The 27,861-nt window shown below is 52.9% G+C and overlaps 9 protein-coding genes across 9 annotated transcripts; 5 read left to right on the top strand and 4 right to left on the bottom strand.

Annotated features, from left to right (window-relative positions):
- Nucleotides 1-184: 184 nt before the first annotated feature.
- Z517_07140 (uncharacterized protein) lies at nt 185-2,500 on the top strand (the record flags this gene model as incomplete). Its single annotated transcript, XM_013428878.1, has 5 exons — nt 185-354; nt 411-574; nt 629-1,260; nt 1,312-1,494; nt 1,544-2,500. The coding sequence occupies 5 exons, from the start codon at nt 185-187 to the stop codon at nt 2,498-2,500; spliced, it is 2,106 nt and encodes a 701-aa protein (XP_013284332.1).
- Nucleotides 2,501-5,584: 3,084 nt separating this feature from the next.
- Nucleotides 5,585-6,544, top strand: Z517_07139 (uncharacterized protein; the record flags this gene model as incomplete). Its single annotated transcript, XM_013428877.1, has 1 exon — nt 5,585-6,544. The coding sequence occupies one exon, from the start codon at nt 5,585-5,587 to the stop codon at nt 6,542-6,544; it is 960 nt and encodes a 319-aa protein (XP_013284331.1).
- Nucleotides 6,545-9,922: 3,378 nt separating this feature from the next.
- Nucleotides 9,923-11,345, bottom strand: Z517_07138 (uncharacterized protein; the record flags this gene model as incomplete). The annotated part of the gene is made up of 3 exons (XM_013428876.1): nt 9,923-10,351; nt 10,404-10,546; nt 10,604-11,345. 3 exons carry the CDS (start codon nt 11,343-11,345, stop codon nt 9,923-9,925), a joined length of 1,314 nt encoding a protein of 437 aa, XP_013284330.1.
- A 266-nt stretch (nt 11,346-11,611) lies between these two features.
- Z517_07137 (dethiobiotin synthase) lies at nt 11,612-14,370 on the top strand (the record flags this gene model as incomplete). Its single annotated transcript, XM_013428875.1, has 3 exons — nt 11,612-11,865; nt 11,931-12,033; nt 12,088-14,370. The coding sequence occupies 3 exons, from the start codon at nt 11,612-11,614 to the stop codon at nt 14,368-14,370; spliced, it is 2,640 nt and encodes an 879-aa protein (XP_013284329.1).
- A 469-nt stretch (nt 14,371-14,839) lies between these two features.
- Z517_07136 (uncharacterized protein) lies at nt 14,840-17,947 on the bottom strand (the record flags this gene model as incomplete). The annotated part of the gene is made up of 1 exon (XM_013428874.1): nt 14,840-17,947. The coding sequence occupies one exon, from the start codon at nt 17,945-17,947 to the stop codon at nt 14,840-14,842; it is 3,108 nt and encodes a 1,035-aa protein (XP_013284328.1).
- A 537-nt stretch (nt 17,948-18,484) lies between these two features.
- Z517_07135 (uncharacterized protein) lies at nt 18,485-20,932 on the bottom strand (the record flags this gene model as incomplete). Its single annotated transcript, XM_013428873.1, has 2 exons — nt 18,485-20,761; nt 20,813-20,932. The coding sequence occupies 2 exons, from the start codon at nt 20,930-20,932 to the stop codon at nt 18,485-18,487; spliced, it is 2,397 nt and encodes a 798-aa protein (XP_013284327.1).
- A 375-nt stretch (nt 20,933-21,307) lies between these two features.
- On the top strand, nt 21,308-22,463 carry Z517_07134 (cytochrome c1, heme protein, mitochondrial; the record flags this gene model as incomplete). The annotated part of the gene is made up of 4 exons (XM_013428872.1): nt 21,308-21,382; nt 21,464-21,618; nt 21,672-21,734; nt 21,788-22,463. 4 exons carry the CDS (start codon nt 21,308-21,310, stop codon nt 22,461-22,463), a joined length of 969 nt encoding a protein of 322 aa, XP_013284326.1.
- A 324-nt stretch (nt 22,464-22,787) lies between these two features.
- Nucleotides 22,788-24,428, bottom strand: Z517_07133 (uncharacterized protein; the record flags this gene model as incomplete). Its single annotated transcript, XM_013428871.1, has 2 exons — nt 22,788-24,149; nt 24,204-24,428. The coding sequence occupies 2 exons, from the start codon at nt 24,426-24,428 to the stop codon at nt 22,788-22,790; spliced, it is 1,587 nt and encodes a 528-aa protein (XP_013284325.1).
- A 257-nt stretch (nt 24,429-24,685) lies between these two features.
- Z517_07132 (uncharacterized protein) lies at nt 24,686-27,645 on the top strand (the record flags this gene model as incomplete). Its single annotated transcript, XM_013428870.1, has 7 exons — nt 24,686-25,207; nt 25,258-25,576; nt 25,621-25,661; nt 25,707-25,856; nt 25,907-26,026; nt 26,072-26,159; nt 26,207-27,645. The coding sequence occupies 7 exons, from the start codon at nt 24,686-24,688 to the stop codon at nt 27,643-27,645; spliced, it is 2,679 nt and encodes an 892-aa protein (XP_013284324.1).
- Between the last annotated feature and the right edge of the window lie 216 nt (nt 27,646-27,861).

Here is a 27,861-nt window from a genome sequence, read left to right as displayed (position 1 = left end):
CTCCTCCGTTCTAAGCCTTGCCTCTTCCTTTGTTGCCACACGGGCGGGTTGGAAGCTGAGGATTGGGACACTAATGCATGTTTGCCTGACATGCGTCGTTGCCCTTGAAACCAGTCCTGCGCCGTCGTCCCCCCTCGATTAATTTGCGCAAACATCCTTCATGATCACTACCACAACACTGGTAATGCCAGTCGACAAGCGAGGGGAGGCCTTGAGAAGACCGCCACTGCGCTTGCCTGTGATTGCGCCCAAAGAAGACCAATCTTCCTCGGCAAGTTCCAGCCGCAGTGGCCCTAGTGTCCCTCCGCGTTCCCGCCTCCCTCCACGGTCGAGGAGTGGCTGTTGGACGTGTCGGTGAGTCGTCCACCCAAACCCTTTTGTCGCGTTCCCATATTAATCGTGCAAAAAAGCTCACGCAAGGTCAAATGCGACGAAACAAAACCCATCTGCGGTCCCTGTGCTCGCCTGAACCTCAATTGCGACTTCAACCCGCGCATCTCCTTCCGCAATGACACCTCTCGAGTTTTGGAACGCATGCAGGACGTCAGCATCACTGCAAGTCCAGTGTGGGATCGTGAGTCCCCCTCTCACCACCGCCCGAAACATTGCATTAATCTCTGTCCTGTAGCTGCAAATTCGCCTGCGCCGACCGAAAACAGCCCTGGATCTGCCGAGGTGGACGATCTCCCGCCCTTTGCCAACCTAACCACAGACGAGGAGCGTGAGAAGAAGGCAGGAAGGTCGAGTCCCGGAACCTACAACGTCGTCGTCAACCCCGACAGCTTTCAACATCTCCCAGAATACAACGATGATCCAGACGTCAAACGAGAAGTTCTACTCCCTCCCCGTCGAGGCTCCGTCGCCACTTCACTCGGTAGTAGCCTTGGTCGCGAACAGGCCGCCGAAGTCATTCCAGTCTCAGGGGACCCCAACACGGTTGTGTTGCCTAGATTCCAAGATGTTAGACGACGCGGCACCTTCAGCTCCAACCGGGCTCGCTCACCTATATCCCCGACAGCCCGACATGCAATGATCAAGGACGAGGCGGTTATCAAGATTGAGGACCAGGATGAAGCTGTCCTCAGCGAAGACTCCGATTTTATGACCGAGTCGTCGATAGTAGGTCAAGAAGCTAGATACCTTCGACAGTTCCGACAGGTCGTTTGGAGACACTTGGTCCCAGCAGAGCCTGACCAAAGAGATGGTATGGTACGATCGAGCGTGACCATCCTGGAACATGCCGCCAGCAGCTTTCCTCCGGTACGTGGTCTTGTTGGAAAGACCGTGAGCTCTGCTGATCCGTTGTTACAGCTGCACCACGCCATGATGGCTGTCGCGGCCTTGAGTGTGGCGGTACAAGAAGGGAAAGAATGGCTCGATGCCCTTCAACATTATCAGCAAGCTTTGCCAGCATTGCAGTCCACTCTTCGAGGACCGAACGACTTGGCGTCCGATGGTGCTTTTCTAACCCACTTCCTCTTACTGGTCTACGAGGTTCGTCGAAATGCTTGCACCCGCATCGTGCTGGGCTAATCTGTGACAGATCGCGGCCGCCGAAGCCGAGCACTCGAACCTGTGGTCGCAACACCTGCTGACCCTTTTGCAAATTTCGCTGTTACGACGCGAAGCGTTAGATGGCGAGGTATTTCCATTTGTTGTCTGGTGGATTTGTAACATTGACCTCGACGCCTTACTCAGTGGTGCAGGCAGTGGAGGATACGTCGAATCCTTACTGAACAACGATTTCATCCCTTCTCCAAGCTTCCACCTGTACCCTCTTGGCCTCGACGGCTCGAGCGTCCTGTATGCCGACGAGGTACAAGTTCTTCCCACGATCCTACAGCTCGATTACGAGGTGAGTATCCTTGCCATGCGACTGGCGCTGCTCGCACGCGAGTTTCGCAGCGACATTGCATTCGACGGCGCGGATGTCCTACAGCGGAACCAAATTGTCCGGATCCGCCAAAGCCGAATATTCGAGCTCCAGGAAGCGTTGCGCCAGCTGTGGGTGACACCGGCGGTGATGATGGTCAATCAAGAGGTGGATAGTTTTCCGATCCGCCCAAAACAGCTGTACGAGCACGCCGCCTCCTTGTACAGAGCATGCATCATCTATTCACACACGTCCATGTGGCCCGGCCAACGACTCGACACGTCTCCAGACTACGACACGGAAATCGCAGTGGCCTCGAGTCAGATCTTGCAGATGACCAGCAAAGCGCTTGCAGAGGATCGGTCATACTGCCGGTACCTTGTTTTTCCCGTGTTTATGGCCGGGTTCGTCGCCACGGACGGAGCACATCGAATGCACGCGGTGGACCTGCTCCGCGAAATGGAGAAAACCAGCATTGGTCGCAACACCATGACGACACGCAAAGTCCTGGCGGCCGTGTACGAAAAGCAAAATGAGCGGTTCATGAATACTGGACAGAGTCTCGACGTGGATTGGATGCAGGTGATGGTCGGAGCAGACCTGATGATTGTCAACTTTGGGCTTTGATACCCCATAGGAAGTACGTGTTTTCCAGTGGTTATGGCTTTGAAACAACGAACAAGCGCGGAGTCGAGGAGAAATTATGTGTGGGCATGATTGAGTCATGTTTGCCGAAGCTACGAAGCCATTTGAGCGATTTCGTTGTCATTGATGCACATAGTTGTCTACGTAAAAAAGTACATGTTAATGCAATCAGTACCAACCGCGATATCCAGAGTCAAGCTGGCCAGGTACGGCCATGCCCAGACTTATGTCAAGTGGAGTGCTTAGAAGTCAAGAGGATGTGGGTATGGGAAGAAACGAGGGAGGAGCACAACAAGAGTGGATCATTTGCACGAGACGGACGAGTGAACTGTGTGTTGCCTGGCACAAGATTCAGCAAGAAAGCAATCTGAGATCCGACGAGAAGACGGCGGAGAGGTTCGGATCGGGCAAAGCTCTTTTGAGTACGGGCGTAGGTAATAATACGTGGAAAACAACCGCCCAGCTAGGTGGGCTGTTGTGCAGTGGTGCCCTTGGTGCGCAGTGGGGTGTCGAAATCTCAGCTCGCGATCAAAAAAACTCTCAGCTAGTTAGTTTCCTTGTCGCTAGCATGATTCATGGGCGCTGAACGGCTTTCGAGGTGGAGAGGCCGCCAGTTGGCCCAAGTGGCCCATCCCATTGAAACTTTAAACCACGCCATTGCCATTGCCATTGTGCAATTGTTTTTTTTCCTGAGATGGGACTTTGGGGCCGAGGAACCAAGCGAGGATTTCCTCGAACCAAGAAACCAGCCAGTGCAAGTCCATTGTGAAAGGAACAGAGGCGGCAAATTTTTAACCGATTTTTTTTTTCCTGAAGCCGGCATTTGGAGAAAGCGAGAGAGAGATAGAGAGAGACAAGGCGGGAATCGAATCTTTGCGTGGTCAATGCTTTTGATGATTGGCCGCGTGGGATAAGTCATCGGTGGCGGTACGAGGGCATTTTCCGATCGTATGATTTTTTAGGTACGACTTTTAGGTGTCTGTCTGTCTGTCTGTGGCCCGTGCGCGGGGGAGGATCCGGTTCAAGGCGAGACACTACTACTAGCTAGTAGTATATTGTAGCAGTACGAGGTACCTCGTACCTCCTTTGTAATCATCCAAGCGGCATTCGGGCTCGGGGACAAGGACGGGTGGACTTGTACAAGTAGGGGAATTCGGGGGGGGAGAGACACAGAGATCTTTTAGCCAACAATGGTTAACCGTAACATTGTTATTGTTGTTGTTGGGACCAGTCGGGTACCGACGCCAACCGGTAGTCAATTATTTCGATCCTATACAGATTTGTAGGATGAAAAATTTTTTACGACTGTTTCCGTAGAGCCGTGCTACCTCGTCTCGTCTGGTGGGACATTCCGGTCGTTTTGCTCAACACCTTGCGGACAATCTGGAGGAGGAGCACCGCCACCACCTCCGCTGCCGCCAGGGTAGATGGAAGGATGATGGACGAAGTTGGATTGACGGCAGTCGAGCAGTTGGTGGTGGATCGGCCGGTAGTTGGCCAGTGGGGAATTAACAATGAGCCACTCGCCATTCGCCTTTGGCCGATCTTGTTCGGCTTTTGAATAAAGTGGGACAGACTCGGCACGGTCTATCAACCACGTGACCGGCCATCTGACTCGTACTGAACCACTCGATCTCGAAACTCCAGCCGTCAGCTCCACAGATCTGGTGGTTTGCAGATCTCTACCGCACCCTCAGCCTTTTCATCTGTCCACATTCCTACGAGTAGCCTTCACCCGACCGCTCTGTTGAATCTTTGCTCGAGGACTTTTGCACAATGTCCTTGCGTCTTTTCTGCAATAGTGCCTGATTATGCATTGCTTCAAAAGGTAACGAGACCAGTACACAGACCAGCTTGTGCCAGCCAGCGATCTCGAACACACCCAGCAGCAGACGTGACACTGAGGCCAACTATCCAGCAGGGAAAGAGATTGAAAGCAGCATAATGCCAGAATAATGGTCTCTCGCTCCCCATATGACTGGCCAAGGAGGGGGGCTCCCGAGGATGAAACCGCGCTTGTCTGAATTCTTCATGCTGTGTGCGATATCTGCTATGTGTCCCCAATCGAAGCTCGGCCACGGAGACTCTCTCTTTTATGGCCAGAGGACAAGCGTCAAAGGATGGGGAAGAGGTCGTTGACGTCAACCTCAGGCACGAGTTTCATGAATGTTGTATGCAAACACAGGAAAGTGTCCGGAGTGCTTCGTCCTCTTGGAGTGAGTGGATGCTCTTCTACTGTATGAAAAAGACGTCTCAATAGGCCGAGGGAGGGCATTGGATAGCGGAAGAGGATTTCCAGGCCGTGCAGCTAGTCTGAGAGTAACGAATATTTCACCTTTGATTGGTGCTGCGGCGATGAAAGGGATGTCAGACGGTGCGCCAGTCTCGCTGCTTCTGACTAGCTGTTCCTGAGGCTGTTAGTCATTTCCAGTCGAGGGAGATTGAGGGAGATACAGACGCCATCTTGAGATTCGAGCGGTGGTTCACTTTGGTGCATCTCGCGGATGGACGACGGTCGACATATTAGCGAGGAGCCTTCCAGCGAGGAAACGCCTGCCTGCAGCTCTCAAAGTGAATGCCTGAAAACAAAAGAACGGGGGAGATTTCTTGTGTGCGAAGTGCTCGGTAGAAGGTATGTAATGCCCAAACCCATGGCGTCAACGTAACTTCCAATAATTTTGTGGTTGTTTACTTCTTTTGTCACTGCCAACAGACTCACCTGCAAGGAGATCAGTACAAGGCATTTGTCCGCACTGGTCCATTTTCTGTGAGTTCCATTGCTGCCGCATGACATCTGGCCAGGCAACCATAATTCCCTGATCGAAGCCCTTTGATTGGCGAGATTGAAATACGAGAATCGGGGAAATCACTGTCCGATCCGCACAAACACGGCCGAACTCCATATTGTTCTATTCAACGCCTGCACGGTGCATAGGGTCAGGAGAGGTTGATAAAGAGAGCCATCTTCCATGGAACAAGCTTCGTTCTCTCCTTGGTATGTCCCGCAGACTACTATCAGAGCACGCAATTCACTAGCATCCTGAAAATTCCCACATCTGTCCAGCCATGCACCTCCTTGGCTTCCTCAATCCTCTAGACAATGTTCACAACTTTAATCCGGACAATGACATTCATGAGTTGGCGGGAAAGGTGATCGTTGTAACAGGAGGGAATAGTGGATGCGGTAAAGAGATGGTTTTGCAGTTGGCGAAGCATCACCCGCAGCGGATCTATTTGGCCGCTCGATCGCAGGCCAAGTATGACGACGCTATGAAGGATATCTCACAAGCAGCGCCGAACGCGGATGTCAAGTTTTTGCAACTGGACCTGTCTTCGCTAGCGTCCGTCAAGAGAGCAGCAGACCAAGTCATCTCGGAAAATGACAGGCTTGACACTCTGGTCAACAACGCCGGCATCATGGCGCACCCACATGGCCTAACGGAAGATGGCTATGAAATACAATTCGGGACCAATCACATGGGCCACGCGCTTTTGACGCGCCTCCTGCTTCCGCTCATGCAAAGTACCGCATCGAAACCAGGGTCGGACGTGCGCATCATCAATCTCTCGTCCAATGGACACAACATGGCCTGGGGCGCCGGAATCTATTTCGATCAGTTGAAAACAACCATGCAGTCGCTCGGGCCCACCAGACTGTATGGGCAGTCGAAGCTGGCCAACGTCCTGCATGCACGGGAGCTCGCAAGACGATACCCCGAGATTCTCTCGGTATCACTCCACCCAGGCCGCGTCGAGACGAATTTGGCCAACGTCATATTTGACCAGAACGACTTCGGTGGCCGATTTCTAAAATTCTTCGACAGCGCAGCGGGGACCTTGTCGGTGCAGCAGGGCACTCTGACGCAACTCTGGGCGACCGCCTGGAAGAGACAGGAGGTCACCAACGGCGCGTATTATATTCCGGTGGGCAAGGAAAACTGCGGATCGAGCCAGAGTCGGAATACGGAACTGGCTAAGAAATTGTGGGAGTGGACAGAGTCTGAGTTGGCCGCGAAGGGTTATTGACTGTCGCCGCATGTTTGCATTCTTCGTGGAGAAGTGTTCTTCGCCACGGCTTCGGCGTTGTCAGAGACTAAGCAGGCGACATGAGCAAGCGTCGAAAAGAGCGCGCGGTGTTATTAGTAAACCTGTATCCAGGCGTCGCGTTGGTGAAACCCTTGACTGTCCGAGATACAAGTGCAGAATGGAGTCTTTGGTTGCGAGCATTCTTGACTGATGAGAATTTTCGATACTTGGAGAATGCATTTCTAGTGAATGAAAGGTATGCAGGCGCAGGGCAACAATTTGATTCATGCCAAGAATGGAAACTGCCACACGACACGTCTGTACAAAAACACAAGTAGCCTGCTGGAATCGAACTACCTAGAGCCATACCCCAGAGTAAAAATGAGGCTGTGGCACTCTTGGAAAGGAGAAGAAAAAAAACTTTTAGCACTCTTTGAGAAGCGTGTCATCCTTAGTGCAGGGGCCATGCTAATCTTCTCTGTATCGTTTCAAATTGACCAAATGCTCATAAGAGCACGGAATTTGTGCGACAATAAAATATAAACTTAAACATTTTTGTCATGTGATTTTGGGAGACGGACTACCTCGGTACATGCATCTCGGACAAAAGCAGTTTGCAGACTAGGATATTAACAATTGGCTAGGCTCGAGCATGGGGGGATCGGCCCGCTCCGCATCAGTTTTCAACTACATTGTACAAGTATCTACATATTCTCTTCTACAACATCTATCGTCTCCTGCTCATAGTACGACACTGGACAACACCCGACACTCACCCCCACGCTCGAAGACGCGTTGAAGTGTTTTCCCTCCAATGGCTGAGAATTCTGTAAGTCAAGGGGCTTGAAACCTGCAAGGCCCCTTGTGGCAGGAGCAGGTGAATATAGCCAGGAGTGGGAATGACGCAGGCCATTATACTGGAGAGAGATACCCATATTCAAAGAGCCATTTTCCACGCCTGGATGGGTCTTAAACAATTACACTCGGCAAACACTTCCCGGTCAGGTACCCGCTACGACCGAAGCTGCGCTGTCAGATATGGTGTCGTTTGCTGCAGAGTTGGAAACCTGTGACACATGGGTAGCATAACGTGATAGAACACGGGTTGTGCTTATTAACCTTTTTGACCACGTCTTCAGATACGCGCCAGATTTTTGATCGACTCAAAAACGATGCTACTGCCTACACTTGCTATCAGGAACAGCCGAGCCTCATGGTCTCGTCGCGAATCTTCATTGGGTGGCGAAACAGCTTTCAGCTCATGTATTCCGCAAACTAGCTGATGAATTCCACTCATTGGTGTGGACTCACCAATGGTAGAACCACATTTCATTGTTACTCGCCTGAACCAGCTGAAGACGGCAAGAGCTCAACACGGTCTTGACCGAGAGCCTACCATTGCACAACCACTATGACAAGAATTGGGACCTTGTTGCAACTAGACTTCTACATGAGTACGCGACTGACGTGATGATCCCAAGAGAGCAGGCAATTCCGCAGGATAGTCAACTCACAGCCGCATTCTCTAAAGTCTGGGCTGACGGCCAGCTTTCATTACCAGCTGTTCAGCCGAGTTTGATGCCGTCACTTATCTTTCCCGGCTCAGCATGGATACCAAGGGCGACTGCAGAGAATTGTCGGTAGATTCACTATATATTACAAAAGACAGTAAACTGAATTGGAAAGAAAAAAAATCCCGCTTGGTCAGACTCGTCCATCGTAAAATAGCTGTACATGAACCCATGGCATTCCTGGTCATACTGTATAGTCATTAACATTTGTCAAAAACTCATCGCGGGTGAAAAAAAAGTATCGACGACATGTCCTCCCCACTCCGATTTTTGGTCATGTCTTAAGAAGACGCTGTGAAGGTCTCTGGTGAGGACATAAAGTGCTTGCTACACTCTACACTAAAATCAGCTCAAATGATGTGGGAAACCTACTGAATTACTAGCAAAGGTTTGAAGGTGACTCACTAGCAAAGATTTGAAGATAATACAGCAAAGTCTATCTCGTTCAGAAATCACGGGACACACGACGGGCAATACAAATGGAGTTCAGATACATTGTCATTGTTTATCGAAACTATCTTGAGAGCAATGTTTTGATTACCCCTTTGATACCGAGGAGTTAGTTCTTGAAAGACCCCACTGTTCTGACAGACATCATGTCCTCATCGCGCTATGTATCCTGCTCTTCCGTTCCGTTTCGAAGATGGTGGAAAGGTGCCGGCATTCAGAGGCTGCGAAGCGATGCAAGATGTTGCTCCATGTTTCTGTTGTGAAACATACTGCTATTGTGTCCTTGCTTCCATGATGGTTAATCCGCACGTATATTTGAGCCGGAGAAAGTATGGGGTATTGCTCGAATTTTCCAAAGAGCGCCTTCCAAGGGTTGAGGATGGTGGTGATAGTGAGGGAACAAGGAAAGGAAGCAGGTTGAAGATGAGACAGACAACAAATATGCAGATTGAAAAAATCACGCGTGTGCTTTCGCCAAGGCCCAGTATAAAATTTCACAAAGTGAACATGATAACCAGAACAGGCAGGAGCTGCTTGGCGAATGACTCGGTATTCAATTGTGTCGGGAGTGCTCCCAGAAGATAAGGGCGTGGCTATTTGCCTGCGCTTGTTGACCATAGGGTGAAGACCAGGTCCGAGTGAGTACAACCCTACATCTGCTATAACAGGCCGCTGTCATAACATCTCGAGTCTGATTCAGAGCAACAGGATATCTCAACCCGACTGTTGTCACCCAAGCACTGGTCCAGAGCAGCTGCACCGCGATGTGCGGCGACATTTTCGAGTTTCTCGCTGATGTCGAAGTTGTCGGGAAGGAGCGCCTAGACGTTTTCAAGACAGAAAGGGAGAGTGTGTGTTCAACGAAAAGGCTTCCCCGATGTTTCCGGCCTTGGATCGACTGCGACTATCAATTATGGTCCTGCCTCCGTCCTCGAACCCGTCGGCACCAAGTCAGCCTTGACCCTCTCCACATTCGCACAGACACTGGGCACCGACCAAGGGCAAGAGTAGCCACTTTGATCACTCGAAACTGTCGGCCCTGGTTTTGGCCCTCTGTAGGCATTGGCTGAAACCTTTCAGTGTCCAAGTGACAGGGCACGAGCATTGTCAGAGTAGAACCAGGAGCATGGTCTCGTGGCAACGGAAATTTACCAAAGGCGTGGGAACCAAGCCAGTGAGAAATGTACAGGAATCATCGCGGCTAGGGTGAGTGGATATAGGGTGAAGGCCAGACCGACATGATATTAATCATATGTCGGTGCTGTGCAATCTGCATCAACCCATGTCGCCACGTTGGATCCAAAGCTGCTCCTCGGCAGGCTGCTGCAGAGGTACGCAATGAGATGTATTAAGAAGATCATATCTTTGCGAGAAGCCCTCGGTCCGTTTTCGGCGCCTGTAGCTGGATGTCGTTGTGACTTGGAGTGTTTGGCAGTTCTGCGTGCACGTCCCTTGCACTCTCTTTGACAATCCACTCCTTGACACACTCGACAAATCGGTCAATTTGTTCCACTGTATTTCCCGCATGCAGGCAGACCCTCACGCGCTCTGTGCCCTCCGGGACGGTCGGTGCTACCACCGGACGAACAAGGAAACCTGCCGCTTGACAGTACGAGGCCAGGGACCGAGGGTACGGGCTCAAGATGGCGAAAATGGGCGACTCTGGGCATGTGGTTGGGAGAGAGACCAAGGTTTTGGACAGCGCGTCACTTTCTGCGATAACAATTGCCAATCCCTGCAGTCGGGTGTAGAGGTGATCAATCAGATGGTAGAGTTTGGCAGCAAGCTGAAAAGGATTGTCAGTTGAAACAGAGAATACAACGCTAAATGCCGCTTACCAGATTCGCTTTACCCATTTGGAGCCAATCATAAGCCGTCTTTATTGCAAGGAGGGCAGGATAGGACATAAAGGTTGTGTAGATTAACGGCCGGGCATAGTTGATGAGGAAAAGACGGATCACTGGAGAGCATAAAATGATTGCTATGGTCTCGTCAGCCAAATGGGTGTACATTTGCCACGAATGCCCGAGATACTCACCGCCGTTGCATGCCAGAGCTTTACCAAACGTATGAAGGCGGATGGAAACACGTTTTTCAAGTCCAAGTTCGCAGACTCGGCCAGATCCATTGGGTCCGTAAACGCCAGTCGCATGCGCCTCATCAACCACCAGATGTGCGTTGTTGTGAGGCAACACGGCTTCCACCAAATCGACGATCTCCGTCAGAGGGGCGAGGTCGCCTTCCATACTGTAGACCGTTTCCACGGCGATGAAAATGGTCTGCCCGGCAATCGGTGAGGAAAATTGCCGGAGTATTCGACTTAGATCTTCCACATCATTGTGTTTGAAAGGTATTTGTTGCTTCGCCCTGCATTGTCTCATGCCGTCGTGGACGCTGGCGTGGATGAGTTCGTCGTAGACGATAACATCCCCTGGCTGGGGGAGAAAGGTAAAAATGCTGACGTTGGCATCAAAGCCCGAGTTCGTCAGGAGACCAGCTTCGGCGCCATGGAAAGCAGCAAGGTCACGTTCGAGGCTTTCGGCAAGGTCAGAGTTGCCGTCCAACAGCCTTGAACCAGTTGATCCAATGGGCGTATGACTTTTATTCAGAGCCGCCAGGTAGTCATCATGGAACTCCTTGTTGGTAGCCAAAGACAAGAAATCGTTGGAGGAAAAGTCGACGGAGCCGGGAGGGCTCGACTTGAGGCTCCGTAGCTTTGACTGAGCTCGACGTTTGTCCAAGAGGGCAACGAGGCGCTGTTCCAATGGGGACGAAGGCATGGCTGAATGGATGACTGGCTGAATGACACTGAATTTTCGTGGTATTACTCAAACAACGTCAGGATATGCCTCGTCGGGGTTTACTGTGTATGTATAGCTCGCAGACATGCGTGACAAATGCGGACAGTTCCAGGTCAGCGATGGATGGAGAAATGTTGGGTCAACAACTCAGCCTCGGCCTTGAACAAAATCCATCAAAAAGGAAAAGAAGCTTTTCGGTGTCCAATCGGAGAGTCGGGATTTTACGGAAGGAGCAACCCCTGGGCATGTCTTGGCAGGAACAGAATCTGCCTGCAGCCTCGGTCAGCGACTCGATCTTGTCAGAAGTTCTTCGCTTCTCCTTGGATGACGGCGTGATGCTGTGGCGCGATCTGAAGGTGTGGCAGGTCTTTGGAGCCAATACCAATGTCGGCAAAACCATTGTCTCGACGCTGCTGTGTCGAGCTCTACAGACTCCAGACCAGCGAGTGCTGTATTTGAAGCCCGTCTCTACGGGGCCAAGGAACGAGGAAGATGTAGGGTAAGCTTGACGGGCATTAACGGGCATTGACAGGATGTTGAAGACCAGCTGACACTCCTCCACAGACACATTGACACCTTTGTGCCTGGAATTGTTTCGAAGAATGTCTCGCAATTTTCACGCCCATTGAGCCCGCATCTGGCTGCTCAATTGGACAAAGATCCATCGGTGCGTGTTGTCTATCACCTAGAATTTGCCCTTACAGGCACTGACGTATCCCAGATCCCAAGGTCAGACGCCTCAATCTTGTCCAGAGTCAAGGATATTCTGGGAAAGCACATCGAGGCAGGCGGCCGATATGCACTCGTGGAAACAGCTGGCGGTGTTCTCTCCCCTGGTCCTTCTGGTACCGTTCAAGCCGACCTGTACAGACCGCTGAGACTCCCTACAATCCTCGTCGGAGACAGTAAGCTAGGTGGAATCGCAACTACCATCTCGGCCTTCGAGTCTCTGCATGTCCGGGGCTTCGACGTTGACTCGGTCGTGCTATTCGATGATCCGGAATGGGGAAACTTCGGGTACCTCAACGAGTATTTCCAGAACCACGGCATCACGACGTTTGCCCTGCCAAAGCCACCCGAGAAGCATCAAGATGGCGAAGAAGACAAGCGCGCACTCTCGAGCTACTATGGCGGTTGGTCGAAGACGGGTGTCGCCCGAAATCTGCTTGACTTGCTCAATCAAAAGCATTTCTCACGGATCTCCAAGCTGACGTCGATGCCTTCCCAGGCGGAGGCAGTGATATGGCATCCCTTCCGCCAGCACGGAATACCCCACAACATCATCGCAATCGATTCGGCATACAAAGATCATTTCCAAACCTACAACCAAGAATCAGATCCAGCGCTCAAAGAGACCAAAACTACATCGACCTTTGGACTTACTCCCCTTGCCGCACAGCCAACCCCCAAATCTCTGCTCACGCCTCTCTTCGATGCATCTGCGTCATGGTGGACACAGGGTCTCGGCCACGGAAATCCAAATGTTGCATTGACAGCGGCCCATGCAGCAGGTCGCTACGGCCATGTTATGTTCGCGCATGCTGTCCATGAGCCTGCGCTCGACATATCCTACAACCTCCTGACAACTCTTCAAAATCCACGCCTGAGTCGGGTCTTCTTCACCGACAACGGCAGCACGGGAATGGAGGTCGCTGTGAAAATGGCGCTGCGGGCCTCCAGCCAACGGTACGGATGGGCCAAGGACGATGAGGACGGCAAGCATCCCGTGGCGATTTTGGGTCTGAAGGGTAGTTATCACGGTGACACCATCGGCGTGATGAACTGCTCCGAGCCCAGCGTGTTCAACGAAAAGGTGGACTGGCATCAACCCTGGGGCCACTGGTTTGATCCGCCTTCTTTGCTGATGCGGAATGGCGTTTGGGAACTCACACTGCCGGAAGAGATGAATGCCGCAACCAGCATTCAGAAGTTTGACTCTCTCGGCGCTCTCTTCGACTTTGATGGCCGGGTGGAGGACGCAAAACGATATGAGTCCCATATTACCACGACACTCGACCACCTTGTCCGCGACCAAGGCAAGCGATTCGGTGCTTTGATTCTCGAGCCCATCATCATGGGAGCCGGGGGGATGATCTTCGTCGACCCTCTCTTCCAGAGGACGCTCATCAAAACCATTCGAGCAAATCCTTCTCTGATCGGAGCCGGTAGTCCAACGAAGCAGTTCTCCGAGCCTAGTACCCCAGACAGCGAAGGCGCTGTAGAGTGGTCCGGGCTCCCCGTGGTCGCCGACGAAGTCTTCACCGGCCTCTACCGTCTTGGCCGCGCCAGCTCGTCGTCTTTCCTGTCTTGTCCGTCCGACTTTGGCGATGCAGCCTCTCCATCCACGATCTCGAACTCCACCCAGCCAGCCCTGCCGCCCTCCCTCGCGCCCGACATCTCCGTGCACGCCAAGCTCCTGACCGCCGGACTCCTGCCCCTGGCTCTCACAACGGCAAGCGAATCCATCTTCCGGACGTTCCTCTCCGACTCAAAATCCGACGCACTCTTGCACGGCCACTCCTACACGGCCCACCCCATCGGGTGCATGGTAGGCAACAAGGCCCTGGACGAGTATCGACGGATGGACACGAGCCGGGACGGGAGTTGGAGCCACTTCAAGAGTGCCTGGTCAGGACCTTCCGCTTCCACCTCTTCCTCTGCAAGCCCTGCCAGCTCAGCCAGCGCAGCCGAGATCTACTCCTTCTTCCCGCCGTCCCTCCTCCAAGAACTCTCCCACCACCCCCGCCTGACGGGCTGTTTCGCGCTGGGCACCGTCCTCGTCCTCAAAATGGCCGCCCCGCACGGTTCCACAGGCGGCTACACGTCGACGGCCTCGGCGGATCTCCAGTCGTGTCTTCTGACCTTGTTGGACGACGACGGCTGCGGGATCCACTCGCGCGTCTTGGGCGATGTCATCTACTTCATGACAAGTTTGACCACGACGCCGGAGCAGGTCGGACGATTGGGGAGGACGCTGCTAAAAGCGTTGAATATGGAGTCTTGAGGGCGATATTAATACCAAGTAGCTCTAGATGGACGTGAGCCGCGCAAAGGACGGTCGGAGGGTCAAGGTGGAAATGCACGATGGTATACTAATATGGTGGTTCTTGCGACTAATCCAACTTCACTCGTACGACACTGTTCTTACAGACTTCGTCCTCTTCAAGATAGGTGCAGGATAGCAACCCCAGGTGGAATCCACGACCCCTTCCCCAGCTACCACTCTCGCTCCTTCGTGGGCTGACCAGATAGTTATAGACATGACGCCATTGTATGAGCACAATCTCAGCGGCGTGAAGCTTGGCTCGCCATTGACCGCTCCCTCAAGTACCTCAGTCGCTAATTTCCCTGACCGGCCCATTTGACATGCCTGGTTTCTTGATCCGCTCTCTCTTTGCCCTTTGCCGTCCCGGTAACAGTCCTAGTCTCGACAGGCATCTGGTTGTCACTGTCGCAAATGAAGCCGTTCTCCCCTACAAGTCTTCTTCGCACTTGATGGGGCCAAGGCGCGTAGATGCTATAAAATTCTGCCAATCCACTTCTGTAGAAGAGCCAAAAAGAAAGTCCACCATTTTCGGATTGGACCGCAATATCGTCCACGGGTTGGTCGGCGACACGAGCAATGAGAGAACCTGCAAGTTGCAGAGGCTCCCGAGCATAGCCGTCGTCGTGTTCGGGGCTTCTTGGACCGCTGGACCACCAGGCGGGCCGGGTTCATCGCGATTCATCAGAGAGTCCATGATCAGATCACTTTGCCCAACAACACCAGAGTTCTCGTCCCAGATATCGGTCGAGCTTCTCTGGCCTTGTAGCCGCCCGAAAATATCAGATGGAATATTGTACAGCACGACTTGATCATCATCGTACACGGCGACGAGCCTCAAACCCCAACCCAGGGCTTTACCGACAGAGTAGCGGCGTGGTGCAGGCGTTCGGCCACCCTCTCCGGGAGGAATGAACATGATCTTTCGAACAAGTTTTGTCGGGCCTCCTAGTGGTGCGTCACTGCCCAAGCAGAGAAGTCCACTCCCTGGATCCGTGAAAATCAGGTGGAATCCGTCGCTGACTGGCACTGCATGAAAATGACCACAATCAACAGTCCGCAAAACCCCTTGGGCCCCATGGGCTCTTTCAGGGCTGACCGAGCCAGACAAGTCACCTGAGCCGCTGACGGACATTGGGAATGGCAGATTCCCGAAAAAGAGCCTTGTCAAGCTCTGTCGTCGGCCAAAGGTTGCTGGGGTAGGCCAGTACTTTGACGTGGCCGGTGTGCTGTCGCTCCTGACAAGCTGAGTGATAACTGGTCCTGCAGCACTCGAGATCAGCCTGAGCTTCCTCTTCGAGTCCATTCCACATCGTCGAGGCAGAAAATAAAGATAGTCGCTCGGCGCAGCGAGGGGAAACCAGCGGTTGAGTTGACCTCCAGTAAGAGCATCGACCCAGTGAAGTTCAATACCCATCCGACAACCAAATGCAACACATCTTCGGTTGGGGCAAATCGCTACGCTCCTTGGCTGATCATCCACGCTTCCAAGATTGTTGTAAACCGTCGTTGCTCGAGTCTCAATGGGAATCCCCAAGCGATCTTGCACTAGATTGGCATCATCCGCGGCGTGTATATCTTCAACTTCTTCCGGGCTCTCGGAGCTACGCATGTGCTCGTCCCACAAGAATGGAGGACTTGGTGTGGCCCTGACAGGGTGATTGTAATCATTCATTGTCGTCGCCGCAAGGTCCGAATCAGATACTCCCGTAGCGTGTGTATGATGGGAATTGATTGGTAAGTTGACGCTGGCGAGCGTGGAAATCTGGTAGTTTGCTGGGCCGGGGATGTCTTTCTGCATTGTCAAGCTCATTGTCTCGCCGGAATTGTCGCGATACCTTGTCTGGATGTGGCTGCCTTGAAGATCCCACAGCATGCCGATACGCCCTGCGAGGAGGGCAGCGACCGAGTATCGTTCCGAGCTGGTATCCATGCTGACCTTCAACACATCAAACCCTGTGGCTAGTCTAACCACCGGGACAAGCGACTGCTCCGAATCGCACAAGCTGTAGACAGATATGTCGCCTCCAGAGACCACGAGGACAAATCTGCCACATGCTGATACCGTGAACCTGGACTTTGTCAGTGAAACAGGTGGATTTGTGACCTTGGAGAAATCGACTTCCTCGATCTTTGAGAGTCTAGACGACTGAGCCGAATCATCGGGCAGGAAAGAGCCTCGCCAGTCGGGCGATAGTCGACTTTCTGTAGCCAGTCTTCTGGAACATAGCCATTCTGTATCAATGGCATTCTCGGCGTCAGCCGGCACTGGGCCAAGTCGACTGTCCCAGCTTCGTCTCTCTGCGAGGAAAGACCCATGTATCCGTTCAAGATCTGTGGCCAACGCAGCCTGACACCCACTTGCTCGGAGCATTGGTTCCAAGACATATCGGTCCAGGCTGGCCAAGAACCAGGCCTTGCATGTGTGGCGGGCTGCATCAAAGTCACAGGGTGTCAAGTACGAGAAGATTTCTTTCAATATTTCTCTGGGAACAAGGTACGCCCCAGGAAACTTGGGCCGAGGCAGATTTGCACGCCATTGGCGACAGACTAGTCGCATAGCCTTAAAATCATTAAAGGCCACATACTGAAGCACGGCATCGACAACCTGGAGCGGATAGAAGAGGTCCAGATTTGCCCCGGCCAGGCTGGCTCGTCTAGACGGCTGACGGGTGAGGGCAGTCGAGAATGAGTCCGCGTCACTGTCTGCGGTGTCCTCGTTGTCATGGTCGCTCGAGGTGAAGTAGTGCAGTCTTACCAGCGTATCTCGATGACCCGCAAAAGCATTGGGTCGGAGGTAGGCTGTGGCTTCAGAAGAGGTCGAAGTCTTCCTGGACGACGGGTCTTCGGGTGAAAACGGGTTCACAAAGGTAGCATGCTCTCTTTCTCTCCAGTTCAGATGGTCATCAGACAAGAAATGCACTACCGAAGGCCGCGGCATTCGTGATTTGATGTCAACCACACTGGAGGTTCGACTGACTGCGCTGGGAGTTGGAGCATCGGGCTCGTCGCAGGCGCCGTCCATTGTGTTCGGAAAGCTAGGTCCACCTCGTTCATGCCCATGACTGGCAGGTTCGCACACTCGACATGAAGCTGCAGTGTATTGCAGAATATCAAGGCTTATGGCGGGAGGGTCGAGGCAAGGGGACTGCTCTGCGAGGGCAGTGATAAGAGATTCTGCCGTGTAGGGCCGGTTTGGGTATGATTCGCGGAGAGGATCTCTTTGAGCTCCGGGTTGTCCACAACTGACATGGGTGAAACTGAGCGGACGCTTGACGGTGTAACGTTTGGCTGAGTTGCAGTGATATACCGAAACCCACGGACGGTTTGAGACAAGATGAGGTGTACTGGGTGAATCTGCGCCACGCAATCCAGAGTCCAAGTACTGCCTCGCACTATCTCCGAGATGTATCAGCGCTAGACCCGCTCTTTGCTGGCATCGACTCGTTGGCTCTGCTCGATATTCAGGTGTGAGGTCTTTGGTAGAGAGTGGAGGTCGGTAACCGGGGCCGAAGTGGTGGCTGACAGGGTAGGGCATTTTGAGGTCGTGGTCGTGTATGGATGCAATTCCTCGAGATACGAGGATCTCATATGCCAGGGTGGCGACAGGTAAGTTGGCTACAAGTAGTGATAATGGGAATGTAACAAAGCGAATGAAGGGAATGTGAGCGACAGGGGTAAAGATAGGTACGGCAGTAGGAAGCAAAAGGAACGGACTGTGGAGGGCCGGGAGTATCAAGGTTGAGGTGTTGAGCAGCGCGCAAGCCAGTCGCACTTGCAGGAGAAAGAACTGACGCAGCTCGGGTGACATGATTGCACCTGCCTGAACTTGAGCAGCGAAGGAGAAGTGCATCATCATTTTCAGGGACATGTCAAAGAGAAGGAACGAAGGAGCACTCACAACCAATGTTTCGACTCAGGACCTTGTGGTTGAGATATTAAATTAAGAGTCAAGGGTATCAAGACGAACTGGGTGGCAACTGTGTACATGGGTATCTCTGAGGAGCACGACAAAATTCAATCACTTCGCTTGCTATGCTCCAATGGAAGGACGAAAAGATACACTTTCCCAATCTCAATTGTTCTGATGACTTCCATGTCCAGGCTTTCTTATCCACAGCGTTTCCAAGGGCTGGACGAGGTTGGGGTTGATATAACGCAGGCCAGACTCTGGGTCGGTGTCGACGGCACGGCCGTACTCTGTGTCTCTGTCCCAGGCCGACTCCGGCGGGGTGGGCAGTTGAGGCGTGCCTGGTCGGTCGATGCTTCGAAGCGCGATGAAGCGCATCAGGGGCACATATGTACGTTGGAAATATACAGTAAACCAAATTGTACCGGCCAACAAAGGCGCCAGGAATAACGAGGCGGTCAGCGCTCCTCGAAGCGCCAGAATACCCGTCATGGCCACTTGAAAGAGGATCAAGCCGGTGATGACTCGGTTGCAGATCATGGGCCAGGCTCGACCCGTGGAATGTTGGCGGTGTTCCATGGCGTAAAGCAGTTGATATTTGTAAATGAAGCCACCAATCAGAAAGTACACCAGCCCGAATAACGTGATCATCCATGAGGCAGGGAGGACGCTGTACACAATACAAATGATAAAGATAAGCATGGTCTGTGGCAGGTAGAAGCCATAGCTGAAGATCGGCGGCTGGGACAACTCTGCATAGTCCCGGGGTGTCTTTGCGCTGACGAGGTAGAACGGATACAACGCGACCGAGCCAAATTCGAGCAGCCTGAAAGGAAGGAGACCCAGGCCTTGGAGGACAATCAGGTTGACGTAGAATGGCGAAAGCTGTTCGAGAGCTTTGGCCACCGCATAGGCAATACCTGCAGTGTCTCGCAGGATGTCTCGCAGATCCTGCCAGAAGTCGTAGAATGTAGTAGCAGAACCCCAGATCGTGAAGACGATAAAGAGATTGAAGAAAATGAAGAAGAAGTTTTTCGAGATCACCGACATCTCAACATCTCCCTGGGAGGTCATGCCTTGCTGGTTGGCGAGCCAATCGTACAGGTAGGGGACTGCTAACGCCAACACGGAGAATAACAAGGTTGGCAGACCTGTCTGCACCAGCGATCGGATGATCTCATGATCCTCGAGGGCAGCAGCGAGCCCGGGTAGTACCTTGTCAATGACCTCGATACTGAGCAGACCTGCCAGAGGAGCAACAAGGGCAGCCCATAGGATGGTCAGGAACCCGATAAAGACCATTATGCTCCATGACCGGATCATGCGGTGATTCCTCGAAAGGTACGTGTTCTTCCAGACCACGTCGGCTGGCGGCGGCGCCAAGCTGGCAAGGAGCTGCCCGGGCTTTGGATCGAGAATTGCCTGCACGGCCATTTGACATGCAGCGGTCGATTCCATGGTAACAAAGGCCAAAGGTGTGGGGCGAAACTCGGAGTTTCTCAGGGCATTGATTTTCTCATCCATAACCCGCAGCTTCTCCTCGTAGTAATTGATCGCGTCAATCTTCTTGCTGTAGAGCTTGAGCGGCCCGTACCGAAGGCTGACCGTTGGCCGTTTCCTGCCCACGGGGGTAGAGTGAGCTCGTTCCATCTCCGAACGTGATAACAGCGCCCCGCTCTCATCGTCGTCATCGAGAAGATCACGTTCCGCGTGAGCTCGGCGAGAATGGCGAAACGAGTGGGTGTGGCCTAGATACGTTGCCCATGATTGTTCCAGCTTGCGCAGGCATGTCATGCGTCTCGACATGAGTTCGTCCAGGTTACGCCAGTTTCGACAGAGCATGACGCTGTCCACTTTCCCGATTTGCAGATCCTCAATGAAGTTCTTGATTGCCTCCTCCGATCTCATTTCGCTCGGAATGCCCGACAAGCGTAGAGTCCGGTCGGTGATGGTGGACTGAGTGCCGAGATAAGCTTGCCTGATTCGAATGATAGTCGAGGTCTCAACAATCAAGAGGGCCACAGCCACTGCGGTGAAAAAGTAGGCGAATACGACATACATCCACAGATAGCTGTCATCCTTCTCCATCTTGGGCTTCTTGGGTCTCTTCTCATCGTCGGCATAGGGATATGTAGGCTCGAAGAATGGCGCCGTGCCGTTAATGGGTGGGTAGGGTAGTTCGCCAGTGTACCTGTAGTTCACCGGTAGGATAATGGTGAGTGAGAAGAACAAGGTGATGGAGAGAAACTTGATGGCATATCGGAAGAACGACAGAAAAGCGTAGGCGTCGAGACCGGCGGAGGCGAGAACCTCTGCGTCCGAAATCCTCAGCAGGACAGGAATCCATCCGAACATCGACTTCGGCAAGTCGGGTAGACGCGACGCTGCGCCCGAGTGTTTTTTGCGTGCATGGTAAAGGCTGGTCCACTTGGGGCGAAGGACCTGTAGGTAGTCAGTATCCAAGGGGAAGCACTGGAAATATGGACGACATACGCAGAAGGAAAGAAACGCACTCAGTCCGAAGACGACCGAAATGATGACTTGGGTGTTGAAGTCGCGCTGGTTCGTGCTCTTGAATTGGTCATTCCAAGAGGGGTTCTTTGCTTCACTCATCGGTATCACGCCCTGCAGCAGTCGGTGCCGCAAGGACGAGGGGAGTTGTCTGTCTGAGCTTTCAACCAGATCCGTCGAGCCGTCTTGTATCTACACGAGCAATCGACGGCGAGAAGTGACGAACCTCGCTTCGCTGGCAGATCACGTGTCCATGACGGCTCTGGCCGCTAAGCCAGGATTTGAAGATTGAGTGCCAGCCAATCACAGCGAACCTAATGAACCCCCGGAAAATGTAGCTTCAAGCTTCGACTTTGGACATCCTCTCATCTTCTCAAGTCATTCTTTTCCCCTTGCACCCCCCGCGACTCGCCCTCTCCTCTACGCCTTTGCACGGCTAGTCCACCATCTGTCGAGAGCATAAGGCTTCTGGACAAGATGTTGGCCACGTCGGCCGTCCGCAGCGCCCCATTGAGGGTCGCCGCCCGAACCATTGTTCGAAAGACCACCACTGTCAGTCCACCATTCTTTCCGTATATTCCAACAGCGCGATTGTATACTTCAAATGGATCTAGGACTGACGTTGAATTCTAGCGTGCTGCATCGTCGAGTGCTTCCGAAGCCGCCTCCTCTCCCTTTTACCTTACACTAGGCGCTTCAGCTGCGACGGCAGCAACAGTTGGCTCGATTGCCTGGTACTACCATTTGTTCGGTCAAGATGTCTTTGCCATGACTCCTGCAGAAGAGGGGTAAGCTCCTAAAAAGCGATGGAGAGCTATAGGCGACTGACGACGGGCTCCAGATTACACCCAACCCAATATCCGTGGGAGCACACAAAATGGACAAAAACATTTGATCACGCTTCGTAAGAGCTCCCACTACCACATTGTCGAGCGTGTTGAGTTGACAATTTGGCAGTCTCCGAAGAGGGTTCCAAGTTTACCGTGAAGTCTGCGCCGCCTGCCACTCTCTCAAGCGAATCCCATATCGGTCACTGGTCGGTACGATAATGACCGTCGACGAAGCCAAGGCGATGGCCGAAGAGAACGAGTACGATACTGAACCCAACGACGAAGGAGAGATCGAGAAACGACCCGGCAAGCTGTCTGACTACATCCCCGACCCGTATAAGAATGACGAAGCCGCCCGTGCCGCCAACAATGGTGCCCTTCCTCCGGATCTATCCCTCATGGTCAAGGCCCGTCATGGCGGTTGCAACTACATCTTCAGTTTACTGACCGGCTACCCGGAGGAACCGCCTGCGGGTGCGACCGTCCAATCTGGTCTCAACTTCAACCCATACTTCCCCGGCACCGGCATCGCAATGGCTCGTGTTCTGTACGACGGATTGGTCGAGTACGAGGATGGCACGCCCGCGACCAGCTCGCAAATGGCCAAAGACGTGGTCGAGTTCTTGAACTGGACTGCAGAACCGGAAATGGATGAGCGCAAGAAGATGGGTTTCAAGGTCCTGATCATCGGTACTGCCCTGTTGGCCCTGAGTGGCTGGATCAAGCGATACAAGTGGGCTCCCATCAAAACGAGAAAGATCATCTACAATCCTCCTGGACAGAAGCCCGGTTTTAGAATGTAAGAGGTGCCCGAGGTGGTAGACCAACACAGCTCGCGGAAGATGTCGGTACGGTTTTTTGGTCGTCGGGGGAACAAAAACTGATGGCTACCACAGGTGGATTGGTGGTATAGGCGATGGTTGCTTGTAACAATCCAGAATCATACAGATTTCACAGAATTAAAAAAAAACATTGCACATATATTGTTGAAATCCAATATTGACCATGACCTTTTTTCTTCGTGGGTATCATTCAACGACCATCACATAGAACCTGCGCGCCCAAACCATTGAATATTTCGTGGCAAGTCTATTATCAAATCGAGATGTGCCAATCCGGAAGCAGACTCAATGCTTCCATAGCTTGACCATCTTATCCTTCCCACCGCTAGCCACACAGGCGCCATCCACAGACCAATCCAAGGCAAACACTTCGTCCCTGTGTCCTGGCAGATCCATCTTCAGCTTGCCCGTCCTCACATCCCACACCTTGACGGTAGTGTCTTTGCTCGAACTAGCCAGCAACCTGCTGTCGCTTGACCATGCGCACATATACACAGAGCCTACGTGGCCCCTCAGGGTGCAGACGAATTTGCCATCACGACTGTTCCATAGTTTGACGCTATTGTCGAAACTGGCCGAGGCAATGTAGTGGCCGTCGGGAGAAAAGGACACATGCAGAACTTGTTTTTGGTGGCCCAACAAGCGTGCAATGGGCTTAGGGGTCGCCTTCGAGTCTGGGTCAAAGGAAGACGGTTCCCACAGGTAGATGGTGTTGTCGTCCGATGCCGAGATGAGTCTTTCGACCAGCTTTCCGTCCTGACGTGCAGCCTCTTCGAATCGCCCTTTTGCTTTAGCAACTCTTTCTTCGGCGGTTGACGGGGCTTTTCCCGTGTGGTCGTGATAAGACGTTCGAAGGGCAAAGTCAGTGGAGAGAGAGAGGTGGTTGACCCAGTGAGTGTGCGACGATAAGGTGTGTAGACAATTCCACGTTCGCGAGTTCCATACTTTGATCGTTTTGTCTTGGGAGGCGGTGAAAACACGATGGAGCCCACCCCACCGCACACAGGTGACCGATCCCTTGTGCCCGGAAAGAGTCTGCTCGATACGGCGCAGCGGGATATCCCAAATTCTGACTGTGCCGTCCTTGGAGGCCGATGCCAATCGAGGCTTTCCGGGTGCCTGGTTGTGGTATGGTTCCCACGAGAGACTTGTGATCCATTTCGTGTGTGCCTTCAATGGCCCACCCAGGGACTCTCCTGTCTTTGGGTCCCACAGCCGCACGGTGTTGTCCATGCTTCCAGTAGCAAGGATTTTGCCATCAGGAGACCATGACACCGCAAGTACCCAACTTGTATGCCCCTTCAACGTATGCAGAGGTGTTCCCGTGTCGCAGTCCCATATCCGTGCGGTGTTGTCCCCACTACCCGTGGCCATTCTAGACGATGTCTCTGGTGAAAACGCAGTTGCGAGGATGGCTTCGCCGTGCCCTGCTATTGACGCAGAACATCTTGAAACGGCGCGGACGCGGAAGACAGCCTGAGGTGTGAACTGGAGGATGATATTGTCTTCGGTAGTCTTCAGGCCGGGTTTGAGGATGGAGTTGTACAGGTCAGTTTGCACATCAACAATGGCTCCCACAGGTCCGTGGGAACTCGAAATTCGGTCATTCTGGAAGAAGAAGCGGTAAGGTAGGCGCTCAGTAGGATCCTAAACAAGTTCAGCAATCTGAGCGCAAGTCTCTGGTTCATCCAGTATTCATACATTGCCTTGTATACTGTTGAGAAGTGTCTCAAGGTTTTTGACAGTGGCATCTTTCACAGGCACCGCGACCACCGGTCCCGTTGACTTTCCCGTGCTCTGATCGACAAACTGCACTCTCACACTACCCAAGTCGTCTGGAACTCTTGACTCCTCCAGCGCTCTTTCTGCCTTCTCTTCAGCAGCGAGTTTTTGCCGCTTGCTAGGAGGCGGCGCCAAGGTGGCCATGCTGGCTCTGTGCGACAAAATGGCCCTGATCTCTGGCTCAAGGCTCCTACGCAGAAAATTGTGGTGGACGCAGAAATGATAGCGGACCACAGCCTCGTGCGGGGGAAATATGCGGCAAACCTTCCTCTCCCGGCCACGCCTCCAACACCAACCTCAGCCTTCAGCCTACCAGCCAGCAGCCTACCTCTCTCGTGTGCTCGTACACATCTTGACATCTTTCAGTCACTCGTCTGGTAGCTTGAAACCCCTGTAATATAATGGCATCCACGCCACGAGCACCCTCTTCTAGCGGCAGAAACACCCTGACCGCAAGGCTAACGAACACTACTTCTAGACCCCAATCAGGTAGTAGGTCGCGTCCCAGAACCGTGGCAACATCCACCAGCTACAGTGACAATGAAATCATTTGTGCAATCTGCGAGTCCCGAGGCGTATCTCCTACCATCGGCCTCTCCTTTGTCAATATTTCCACTTCTGAAGCAGTCCTCTGCCAGTTCACTGACACGCAAACCTACGCTCGCACGTGCCACAAGATCAGAGTCTTCGCCCCCTCCGAGATCATTTACATGAAGACTGCTGAAGATTCGAAACTCGTTTCGATTGTTGCCGAGAACCTCGAAGTACAAAAGTTTGACATCGCCATGACCGGTATCGAGCGTAGATACTGGTCTGAAACTAGTGGTCATGACTATGTGCATCAACTGGCGTTCCCGGACGATCTGGAGTCGTTGAAGTTGTCTGTTGCCGGAAACTACTTTGCAACATGCTGTTTTTCGGCCGTATGTTGCAGGTGGTTGCCATTTCTTCTGCGTGTCCCTAACAGATACAGGCGATGAAGTACATCGGTCTTGCCATGGAATTGACGTTCGCTCCGCAAACGTTGCGCATCAAATTTGAACCCTCTGAAGGGTCGACCATGATCGACCTCTCCACAATGGCTTCGCTTGAACTGATCCAGAACCTCCAGAACGACAAATCTCGAGACTGCCTCCTGGGGTTGTTGAACCAAACATTGACACCAATGGGTGCTCGGTTCCTCCGAAGCAATGTCCTGCAACCATCAACAGATGCAGAAAAGATCGGAAAGAGGCAGCAAGCTCTTGGCGAGCTCACGTCCAAGGAGGACATGTTCTTTGCAGTTCGAACCGGTACTAGGTCTTTTCTATGCGAAGAACCTGCTAACGGGGACCAGCCCTGAAATCATTCGTTGATGCTGACCGTGTGCTTACCACGGTTCGTTATCGAAATATCCGACTTTTCCAGTACTAAGTCATGCAGCTTGCCATCATGTCGACGAGACAAGATTTCCATTATATGGAACAGTCAATCAACAACGTTCTCATGCTCAAGACGCTCGTGGATGGGGTCAAACCGGTCTGGCAGGCTCTTGCTGGCGCAAACAGTGAGGAGCTGCAGATGATACGCCAGGTGACTTTGACACCCATTTGATCGCTTAGTTGATCTGATATTCGTACAAGCTCTGTGACCCCGGAAATTACGTGCAAGTGGAGAATCTGCTCGCACGTTGTCTCAATGTTGATGTGCGATACTCAACCAAACCCCTTGATCTGCGGAACCAGAGAGTTTACGGCATACAGGTAATGGTAGGCAAAAGTGTCTTGCCAGCCAACTAATTAAGACAGGCTGGTGTCAACAGTTTCCTCGACGTCGCTCGTCAGGCATACAAGGAGCTCAGCGAGGATGTCAACGACATGTTCGACCGCCTCAAGGGTATGTGCAGTCTGTTTTGTGGAAAGCCAAGTTGATATCCCTTGCAGGAGAGGTTGAGATTTCCGTCGAACTCAGATACGACACCGACAGACAATACTACCTCCGATTTCCGGCCAGTGAGGTCAAGGACAATTCTGTTCCTGAGACCTTTATCAACACCTACAAGAAGCACAAATACATTGAATGCCAGACACTGGACCTCATAAAGATGAACCAGAAGATCAAGGACGCCCACAATGAAGTCATCTGCCTGTCCGACGCCACGGTGCAAGAGCTCATCGACGAAGTCCGTGGCACAATCCATCCCCTCTTCAAAATCAGCGAGTCCATCGCCACGCTCGACATGCTTGCAGGCTTCGCCCAACTCGTCACGACATCCATGCACGAGTATGTCCAACCCGAAGTCCACACGGACTCGTTCATGATCAAAGCCGGCCGCCACCCGATTCGCGAAAAGGCGCAATACCAACACGACCGATTTGTGCCCAACGACGTGTACGCCACGCCGCAAAACCGCTTCCACATCATCACCGGATGCAACATGAGCGGCAAGTCGACCTACATCCGCTCTGTGGCGCTGATGGCCGTGATGGCGCAGATTGGCTGTTTCGTGCCCGCAGAGTACGCCTCCTTCCCCTTGTCACACGAGATCTTTGCCCGCATCTCGACAGACGACAACCTCGAGGCCAACGTCTCCACGTTTGCCTCTGAGATGCGTGAAATGGCATTCATCTTGCGCAACATCTCTCCGCGCAGCATGGTCATCGTCGACGAATTGGGGCGCGGCACCAGCACGACAGACGGATTGGCCATCGCGATCGCCATTGCCGAAGCACTAATCGACTCCAAGGCCTATGTCTGGTTCGTGACTCACTTTCGCGATCTGCCGCGCATCCTGGCCGACCGCGCCGGCGTGGCCAACCTGCACCTCTCGGCGGACATCAGCGAGGACTACTCCAAGATGACCATGCGGTACAAGATCGCCGACGGATACGAGGAAGAGAAGTTCTACGGGCTGGCCCTCGCCAGAGCCATCGGCCTTCCTAGCGACGTGATCGACATGGCCACGCGTGTCTCCGAGGCTCTGCACGAGCGTAACGAGGCGAGGAAGAGAAATCCCCACGCCACCGCCCTGGCCAGGAAGAGGAAGCTCGTCCTCCACGTCAAGGAGCGGCTAGGCCACGCGAGGGACGTCGCGGTCAAAGGCGAGGCCAGCGCAGACGCACTGAGGAATTGGCTGCGCAGCTTGCAGGTCGAGTTTACCCTGCGCATGAGAGCAATCGACGTCGAATCGGAACCGACAACGACCGTGACAGTGACCGAGGCCGAGACCGAGACTGGGGCGGTCCGTCGAGCACGGTCGAGTGGGTCGAGTGAGTTCAGCGAAGAAACCGAATCCGAACGTGAGGAGACGAGGCAAACAACAGACGAAAAAGTGACAGGAGGGCAACCTAAAGATGTTCCCGACGTGATCGGGGGCTATTGACTGGGCGCAGGTCTGCCCGTGTCGACAGCACTGGCACTTGAACAAAGCTTGGGTCAATCTAGCCACGAGAAGGAAGGTAGAAGAAGGAATTGTTATCACAGAGCAGCTATTTTTCTACCAGATTCTACCCTCTGTCATTCATGTCCTTTTCTCATCGACAACCATAGACCACCATAGTGGTACCACAGAGGTAGTAGTAGCTAGGACCTTTCAAAG

Source organism: Fonsecaea pedrosoi (genome assembly GCF_000835455.1).
Source record: "Fonsecaea pedrosoi CBS 271.37 unplaced genomic scaffold supercont1.4, whole genome shotgun sequence".
Lineage (NCBI taxonomy): Eukaryota > Fungi > Ascomycota > Eurotiomycetes > Chaetothyriales > Herpotrichiellaceae > Fonsecaea > Fonsecaea pedrosoi.
This window is presented reverse-complemented; position numbering and strand designations above follow the sequence as displayed.